Genomic DNA, 10,127 nt, shown 5'->3' with positions numbered 1-10,127 from the left:
TCTTTAAGTTAATACTGCCTTAGTGGCTCTTGCAAAGCCAAACTTCATACTTACCCATTACCACAAATTTCCTTCCAGGGTCTTGTTTACATTAGAAAAGGTTTGTTAGGCTAGCTATGGCAATAAATTGTCCTCCTGAAGACACAACTTAGACCAGTTCCTGGAATGAACTAAGCTCTACTAGCAAAAGCATGTTTTTGCCAGTATAACTCTTCCTAAACTATGGCTTGATGGTATAAAAATGTCATTAACCAATATTACTAGATTGACATTTTTAAGGACAGCCCTGGCCTTAGTAACCAGCCTAAGTATGGAAAAATACACAAATTAAGTGGGGAAAAGAGTGGGAATAGTTGATTTTAACCAGTTGTTTCCTTTTCTTAAAGGAAGTGGGTCCCATTTTGAGACTTCAAAATTTGATCTCTATGGCCCTTTGTAATGGTCTAAACTTAGCAAAATAAAAAATCTGCATGGTTTAACCACTTCAGGGCTACAGAGTCTACTTTTCAAGGCTGACACTGGGCCCATTCTAATGTAGGTCCAATTTTGACAAATGTCCCATAGACTTTGAGTATATTGTTTAAAAAGCCAGTGTTTAAGTAAGCATTTTGTTTTGCGATCATTAGCAATTCTGTTCCCTCTAAAACAGTTAAACAAAATACTAACTGTGCTTCTTTAACTGCTGCCCTTGATTAGAAGCTTCCCTCATTTAGATCGTCCCTTCTTCTAACACAGCTTGGCCAATTTTAGTGATGCACCTGTTTTGGTTACTTTGTTGATTTTAAATAGAATCCAGGCACTTAGATGCAGTGACAATGAGCACTATATAATAGGATGACCAGACAGCAAGTTTGGAAAATCAGGACAGGGGTGAGGGGTAATAGAAGCCTATATAAGAAAAGGACCCAAAAATCAGGACTGTCCCTGAAAATCAGGCCATCTGGTCACCTTACTATATAACCACCTAACTAACTACAGTAACTAAAGACTATTTTTTAAGCCACAGGAATTATATTTATTAGGCATCACAGCTAAGACACCACCAGCTACAGGCAAAGCTGTGCTGGTTCATCAATTAAAAAAGCTCAAATTCCTTCAAAGAGACATAATGATGTAATTTCTGGATTAAAGAACATGTTTATTTCCATGTGGTTATTTGCCAAAATGGAAGTGTTAAAAAAAAAAAAAACCCCAAACCTGACACTAATGTAAACAAGCAAATTATGGAGCAATATGTAGTTTGCAGCTGGAATAACTGGGTATTTCTGCATCCTGTGCACTCAAGCATCAAACATGGGAGATGTGTTACTGCTAGTTCTAGGACTGTTGGAGGAAGTTATTCTAGCATGTTTTTTCCAATGCTACCAATTTACTGATCTTTCCTGGATTTCATACTTCAGGCACTTGTCACTGAAATGGAGTCAAGCCACCACCATTTCATCTCCTCTAGCACTTGGCATGTAGCTGTGGTTTTAGGAGCTTGTAATGCCAGAGGTAGAATCCTATCACTTATTTACATCTTGGGAGTTGACCTGGAACCACTTTCCACGGGCTTCTGTAATGTGTGCACTAGGCTTTCTAGTTTGCATACATAACCTGAAAGACTAAATTTAGAATACCACAATTGGCATCTCTGAAAAGGGTGGGAAAGAACAGCAAACTCCTAGGATCAGTGTGGTGTTAACCAAACAGAATCTGAAACCAATTTGGTCCTTCTCTCCCATGCTGGGAGGGTGTTCAGTCTGTCCTGAAGAACTGCATTTTGAATTGTTTTACTGCAAGCCTTCTGGCTGCTTCAGAAGCAGTACTGTAGACACATTTCTTACTGTTAATTGCTTTCCTGGATATGACAAAGTTGTTGCAGGTCAATATGTTGTCTTGGGAAAAAGGTATATAGAAAAAAATGGAGACAAGCTCTTGAGGATTCCTTGGGGTGACTGGGACTCTCAGGAGCTATTGTGTGTTCTTGGATCACAGATCATACAAGGCAAAAGGAGACTGGTAACATGAAGCAGAACCGTTGTCTTTCTGTTACATGGACCACATTTAAGAATGCTTCAGACACCATAACAGCTGAGATACAGCCCTTTCCACTGTCTATCTTAAAATAGTCAACCAAAACAACAAACTTCAGCTATAAAGCTTATTTTTAAACCTTATTTAATAAAAGGTTTAAAAAGATACAGAGGGACATTAAGTAAATAAGTTACATGGGTACATTACATCACATCAGCAAGATTTCCTTTAGTGTATTAATATTTTATAAAAAGAGCACAAAAAATAAATTCAGTCTGGTCTATCACAACTGTACAGCAAAAAAAAGTAAATATTTTATATAGATATGTACACTATTTTAATATGTAACAGTCTTGTAAAAGGTGCCCTAAGCAGCAAACACACAGAAAGGCAGTGTCTGCTCATTTGTTAAAATAAAAGTAATATACTTTTTATAATAAAGCATCTATACAGTAATTACAAAGGCTGAGACTGTTCCTGTACAGTACATCACCAAATGTAAAATCAGAACAAAAAAGGGTACACACAAAAAACCTATTTGTATCAAATTAAGCTACAAGGGGAAAATAATACACTTTGAGAAGCTAGCAAACATGGAAAGAGGTTTTTAAAAATACGCAATTACATTTTATAAAAATATATGCCTTTTCCCAAACTTAAGGAGCTGGAATTTTCCAGGCTCAGCTGTTGATGGAATCCCGTTTGAGAAAGAATTTTTTTTATTTTTTGACAGCTGGGGATTAGAATTTTGTATTTCCCCCAACAACTGACACAGGAAAGAATGCGGGTGAATGAAGCAGCTGAACCCAAATGGAAAATTTACAAAAAACACGCTACTCATACAAAACAAAGCTGGCAGTACGGACACTGCTTCCTAATCTCTGACAAATTTAATAAACTTCAGAAGTGTACACTGGAGGAGAATACAGTTTGTGTTGGCATGTTAGGGAAAAGAGTGCGTGGGAAAATGTTCTAGCTTTTAACTGACAGCAGTAATCAGTAAATTATAGAGCTTTATTTAGAAGACACTATCCTGGGGCTAGAACATTGACATAATATCAAGTTTTCCTGCTGCAGACAAATACTGAAAGGAACAAAGATATTTATAGACGTAATCCCCACGATATGTATTTTAAAAGCAAGAGACTTATGTCATTATGATTTTGTAGACCAGCGACGGGTAGAATGGGCACACCAGCTAACAGGCAGAGACATTTGTAAAAAGGTGCATTCTGTGTGGCTTAGGAAACACTTGTTTTTGTGTGTCAGCCATTTTATTCTTAATCTTAGTGTACTATACTAAAAGCTTCATCCACTTAAATTCTTAAAGTCAATAAATAAAGATCAGCCACCCAGAAATCTGGTTCGCTAACTTTAATTTCACATTTCAGCATCATCATAGGGATGAACAGATATTTTTAACAGAGACCTTAGGTTCAGATTTCAGTTACCCTTTACCTGCTGTTATATAACTGTGTTTCTACTAGTCTCTAGCTATCAAATGCCACGCCAGTAAACATATTTACCCCTGCATAGCCATTCAAAACACTATGTAGGCTTTTTCATTTGTTTGTTATTATTTTGTAGCATCTCAGTAGACATGAGATACATTTTGCTCAGAGCCAAGTTCTCTCTGAACAGTTTTACCTGTTCAGTCCAGCCTGAAACAGAACTGTGCTGAATAAATAAAAATGTGGAATTGCAGCTAAATTGCAACATACCAGAGTTACAGTAGATTTGCATCTCTCCTTATATAACTACAGCTCTAGAAACAAACACACTGCTACAAAACTGAAATGCTGTTCCTACGCAGATCACACCAGACAGCAGGTGTAACACTGAGTGCTTATAAAGCCAGGAAAAAGTACTGGAAGGCAAACGAGAAGATTTCCCACACGCACCCTGTCAGTACATCTCAATGGCATCCAGTGTCTGGTAGATTCAAATGGGTAATGTTTAAAATATGGCCAAATGGCAATTAGGTTTACATTCTCACTTTACGTCCAACAGTGAACAGGCTAGTACACTATGTTTACAGATGCAGAATTGCAATCTACAAGGGGATTTTGTTGAAACATTGCATTTGTTCCCATAGAAAAGGCTCCCTCTGTTAAGCCACACACACCCAATGTACTAACTCTACCTATTCCACCTCCACACACACTGAATTAGAACAGTCTGTCAAGCTGCAAAAGGTAGGAGAGAAGAAATCTGCATGGATGAAAAAACAACCAATGTTTGATTCATTAAGATCTAATAAATCCACTAACTTTGTGCATTTAAAAAAAAACAACAAAAAACTCTACAGAGCAAAATGAATCAGCGCCCATGTCTAGATGGATGTCCCCTGGTATAAGAGAAAGAGGTAAAGAAGATCTAAGTAAGGAGCTAGTCTACTGGCTCCTAGAAGTACATAGTACCAGTGAAAGAACTTGCTATTAATCCCATAAGGAAGACTAAGTCAATGCATAGAGCAATTTCATGATCTGGTTGTTTCACCCTGTACTTCCTCATCCCTTCCCCTCCTGACTGACTGCTACCATCATTTGCCATGTCATAGCTGCAACTAGACTAAGTTCTTCGTGGCAGTGACTAGACTTTATTTGTTCTCTAAAGCACCAAGCACACTTTGGGAGCACTTTAAAAATACTAAATCATGTTATTCAGGGCATAATCAGGGAAGGAGAGTAAGAGAGAAAGAACTGTATTTAATTTCTGTTCAGAAAGGGAGAACAGGCATTTTGGGGGCACAATAGATGGTGTGTCCCAGAATCCCTGTCCTATATGGAGGATTTTCCACAGCAGAGGAGATTAATGATTCATCTAGTTTAGCATCTTTACCTAGCTTCAGGGGAAGGTAAAGAACCACTCACCTAGCTAACTCTGCACTGTTCTCACTGGGAAAGCAAAAGAACATTTTCTGACCCATACAATTTAATTAGCTGTATCTTAGTTTTCCTAGCTAAGAATTCTAGAGGTTGTGATAATATATAGCCCTTTCTGAAATCCTGCCCATGTATCTGACACCATGATTTCCAGAGTGACTACATGCTGTAGTATTTCTTTGTATTTGTTCTAACTGCACTGCCCTTGAATTTTAGGGACTGCTCCCTTGTTCCTTTATTAATTATTATTATTATAAGCTTCCCCTTATAACTTTCATAATTTTCAATACCTCAATCAAGCCTCCTCTCCAACACAATGATCCTAGTGATGGCTCACTCTCTCCACCCATGTAAGTCCAGCTGTATCTCCACTTATCTTTGTTTCTTATTTCCGGGCCTTTTTGATCTCCACTTCAGAACAGGACAGAGTACTCCAGGCATTCAATATGATGGTCTAATATGTTCTGCATTATTTTCAATCCCTTTTAAAATGCACCTAATTGTCCTATTTGCTTTTTAAACTGCTGCCTTGCTCTCTAATTCTCAGGGTCTGGTATTTATTAGTGATTTCCAGTCTTCTGGAAAGAACTGCCATTTTAAGGCTTAACTGCATTGTAACCTTTTACTGGAATTTACATCCAACCCTGAAAATGGACCATTAGCAGATGTGAAGAATTCATAAGTAACTTATTTTGAGTAGAACATAATACACAGCTACTTGACTTTTTGCTCTCCTTGACACAGCACTCCAAATGTGCAGTTATTTACAGCGCTGCTGGGATAGCACAGAGCATGCAGAGTGTGCCCAATTTTCAAATGAAAATATTCTTTATTAATATTTAAATTCTTAAGATTTGTTGCTCGAGCTTTTCTCGTGAAAATTATTTGCTTTTGGTTCTCTGCAGTTTGCTAATGAAAAATTAATAGCAGGTGACAGGCCATCTGCTTCCACATTCCAGTCCAGACCAGTTCACACAGTGACAAATGGTTGTTATATGATTGCACACGGAAATCTGGATTCTGGACTGGAAGCCAGCTTTCTGACTCCCAAACTGGCATTGGCTTAGGCCCAGGCAAGTTACAGAAGCTAAATATGCGAGTGGAAAGAGGGAGCATTTCTTGTTAGTTAAAAAGAGTAACATTTAAAAAAATAGTAGCCAATTAACAATATTTATATTTATTATAAAGGAAAAACCCTCTCTAACTAAGGGAAAGGAGCTGTGCAAAGATGAACAGCTTAAAGAGTAGGGTACCAAATACATGGCTTGAGGACTTAATTTGAGGCAGGTGGCAGGCTAGAATCTGACCTATATTAAATTGTAGTTGAACAAGCACAAAGGCATTCTTATCTGAAACTTATCCAGCAGCTTGGAGAGCCTATTGCAAGTCAGCCAGATCAGGGACTGCCTGCTGTCATCTACTGGAACTAGCCAAGCAGCACTGCTCAGGAATGCACAGGCAATTACAGTAACTCATCTGACCACCAGATGCCATTACTGAACTGCACGTGGATCTGATGTGCATTGCACTGGCACCAGAAAACTGGCAATTCACTGCCACATTTAAACATTGCATTACTAACTAAAGCTCTTGGCTCATGCAGTTAAGTGCAACATAAATATCAGCACATGATGTTCCTCTGGAAACAGGAGTGAGAACTGGCTGCCTGCATGTACAAATGCTTTACAGTACTACGGATGCTTCACTGCAGGGTGGTGTTGCCACTAAATCCAATTTGCCTCTTCAGTTATTCTCACTGGCTCCTGACGAGCTCCCCATTTCTTCTCCCTATACTTATAATGAAGGGCAGAGACCATGAAAGGGGCCAGTTACTCTCTTCTGCAATGGATGCAGCACAAGGAAACAACTGGACTAGGTGGGTGAGGTACTATCTTGTATTGGGCCAACTTCTGTTGGCGAGAGAGACAAGCTTTTGACCCACACAGTGCTCTTCAGAAAAAGAAGAGCTCTGTATGGCTCGAAAGCAGTGGTGCAAACAGAAATAATTTCTTGTCAATACAGCACTCATGAGAGGGACACAAGGGGGGGGGGAGAACACATGACCTCCCCAAGTGACTCGTCCCCACCCCGAGCCCAGGGCTTCCACGCTCTTCCCATCCCTTCTGATACCCCCCACCCTGCCTTTGTATATTCAAACAACATGTTTAACTACTCACTTTTCCCCCAAATATGTAGTATTCAGTTGGTTTATATGGAATATGGGAGTTGGGTAAGGAGCCATTTCAGCCCATGTATGATTTATTAAAAGACAAAATTTAACTGCTTTATGGTACCCAAACATTGCATTTCAATGGGGGATTCAACTTCCTTTATAGGAACAGAACAGACTCCTGAAATTTTTACCAGCCCACAAAAGAGGTCCATAGTCCCGCAAATAGTCCCATTATCTTTAATGGGACTGATCAAATGATTAAAGGGTTTACAGGACTGATTCCAAGTTTGTAAATTGTTCCGGGTGAAACTGACAATGCCTGAGCTGTCTGATCAGAAGGAGCTTCATTTTAAATAAAGATGGACAAATGTATGATAAGTCTTAGCTCCACTGCTAAGATGACAAACATACTTTCAGCAGAGTTCTTGTCAAATTCCTGAGGCACCTGGTTTAAGGCTGTAAGTGTCCAGCATTATATAGCACTTATTTTCCAACTTTGTGGGTGAGAGAAATATAAGGCATTTGTTTTCTTTGTTTTGCTGCGCCAGTTCCAGTTAGCAAAATGAATGTTAGACTAATTTGGCTGCAAAAAGGAACTCTGTGTATACTGGGGACAACACCAGATTCCCATCAGGCTGCAGAACTGGGCTGACATCAGAACCCAAACATCCACTGGTCAGTGCAAGCAGAGGCATTTCTCTAATGATTTGGACTTGATGTGATGTAGTGTGGCTGTCATGGATAATTCAGGCCAATAGGGAGCAACAGAATCAAACACACCTTTTGTCACTGCATCCCTCCTCTCTTGAAAACTCCTGATCAATGTAACAGCACAATATATATGCTAACAAACTTTGTACTGTGCTGTTAAACCCATATAAAGAGTGAATGTCCTCCCTAGCTGCATTCTGCTCCTTTAAGGAGCAGAGTGCAGCTTCATCCACTGGGGGGATGTGTTGCCCCAAGTGTTTCTGGTACCTCATACCCAATAAAAATCTCTTGCTGGTACTGCATACTGCACTCCTGTTTGAAAGCTTCTCTCTCTCACCAACAGAAGTTGGTCCAATACAAGATAGTACCTCACCCACCTCGTCGAATATCCTGGGACTGACACAGCTGCAACTACACTGGATTCTTTAGTTTTATGCAATAAAGGTATGTGAACACTATATATGTACGTACAGACAAATTCTGTGCAATTTTAGCATTCAGCTGACCTATTTTTGCTTTCTCTTAACACTTTGCTTGAATACTAGGCCTAGCTGCCTAGACTTTTGGGTGAAGCTCTGGGTGAAGAGTCTACATTTCACTGGTAAGGGGGCCACGATAGGATAGCCCAGCATTCTGTGCTGTCCAATCACATCTGCAAAGGAATGAATGGAAAGACACACAGTTTCTTCAGTGCAACTCTTGTAGGTGGCCATTTAAAGGGATGGGTAAATGGAAAATGGGCATCCTCCTGCATAATGGCCCTTTGTGGAAGGGAGTAAAGAAGCCTAGGAAAGAGAACCAAGTCCACCCTTCCCATCTCTGTGAGGTGTGCACAATGCAAAAGCTGTGTCTTGGGTCAAGTCTCATTAACAACCTTGCTCTCTTTTGCAATGAGTTAAAGCCAGATGTGATCATCAGAGGTCTTTCAAAGCGCACTTGTGAGGAGGCAAATTCTTCTAAAAAGTGACCCAACAACTACTTCCCTTCCTGTACACAGTGTGGCCAGATCTTTTAGGTTTGTGGCTACTCTTATCTCACAGGATGCTATAGGTCCTCTGCTGAGCTCTTAATGGCACAGGAAATATCAGGCATTCCCTTGCTACAGGAAAATAGAAATCTCTTCTCAGAGGAGGGGTGGGGTGGATTGTTCTTCACTCCTCCCCCTCACACTTCTGTCATACAGTGACCGAGGCTATGTCTCATATTCCACAGAACTTGCTAAGAGCCTACATAGCACTTGGAGAGGAAGACGGGAAGGGCAGTGACAGTCAATTTTCTATGGAAGGAAATCACTACAAAACACTGGTATCACAGTAACTAGATGCAGACAGTATCAGGACAGAGCATCTTTTTCTTGCTCAGGTCTGGAAGCCTTTATACTCAAGAGTCTCATTGCCATGATTCTTGGCAAGCATAAGGAGAAAGCCCTGACTGATCCACAGGAGAACTGAATTCCACTCCTGATGACATTGTTCTATTATGTACCTCAGGTGCCTTTATAAATAAAATAGAAATCTGATTTGTAAAAAAGAATATCCAAGTTCACACAAATCTCTTTATCCACTGATTTGGCTCAGTCTATACTGGCAGGGTGAGGTGCAGAATGTGGGATGAGGAAATGGTAGCAATGGACAGTAGCCTAGTATAACTCAGTCCAGATAAGGAAAGTGCAGGAATGGAGGCAAACACACTGAGAGAGAGGTGGGGTCCAGCCTTGCTACTCCCTCGACTTTCCCTGGGCTACGGCTAAATCTCCCCATCCTCATCCGAGCAGCCACTGCCACTGCTGTCACTGCTGCTGCTCCCCTCGTCACTGCTCTCCTCCCGCTGCGCGGCCGCTGCCGCCGCCGCCTCCTCTTTCTCTCGCTGTTTCAATGCTGCTGCCTTCTTCTCCTGTTCCGCGTGGCTCTTCATGTGAGCACTGCGGCTTTTCACCTTGTAGAAGACCCTGAGGAACGTGAAAGTAGAATGAATTATATTGTAAAAATAGAACAGATTAAAGTAATGCTGTATGTACCTTTAAGCAGAAATAAGGCATGTTGAAATACAGGTGTCAGGAAAAGAAACATTAAGGCATAAACAATGAGTCCACTTAAGCTAATGGTGGAACATTACGGTAAAAGTTAGTAAGGAAATTAACTATGTATGTCTAGCCTCAGGTAAACTGGTCAGTTCTGCTTTCTTTGTCCTCTTGTTAAGTTTGCACCCTTTTTATCTGTATAAAATAAGGTAGTGTGGGTCTTGCATGGCACTCACATGATCTGGGTGTATTAACAGAGTGCTGTGCTAATAAAACAGAGTGGACTGACAAACTGTGAGTCCTGAGTCTGACACTGACAGGA

The 10,127-nt window shown here is 40.3% G+C and overlaps 1 protein-coding gene across 4 annotated transcripts in view; it reads right to left on the bottom strand.

The window, feature by feature from the left end:
• Positions 1 to 2,143: 2,143 nt before the first annotated feature.
• ELMSAN1 (ELM2 and Myb/SANT domain containing 1) overlaps positions 2,144 to 10,127 on the bottom strand; it is a 92,429-nt gene continuing 84,445 nt past the window's right edge. For all 4 annotated transcript variants that reach the window (XM_030559622.1, XM_030559620.1, XM_030559621.1 and 1 more), the window contains one exon: positions 2,144 to 9,733. In XM_030559622.1, the coding sequence (XP_030415482.1) occupies positions 9,532 to 9,733 (202 nt within the window). In that variant the 3' untranslated portion in view covers positions 2,144 to 9,531. The remainder of the gene's footprint in view (positions 9,734 to 10,127) is intronic.

This window comes from Gopherus evgoodei, chromosome 4, assembly GCF_007399415.2.
Source record: "Gopherus evgoodei ecotype Sinaloan lineage chromosome 4, rGopEvg1_v1.p, whole genome shotgun sequence".
In the NCBI taxonomy this organism is placed as follows: Eukaryota; Metazoa; Chordata; order Testudines; family Testudinidae; genus Gopherus; species Gopherus evgoodei.
Note: the sequence above shows the minus strand (reverse complement) of the source record. Positions and strands in the feature narration are given on the sequence as shown.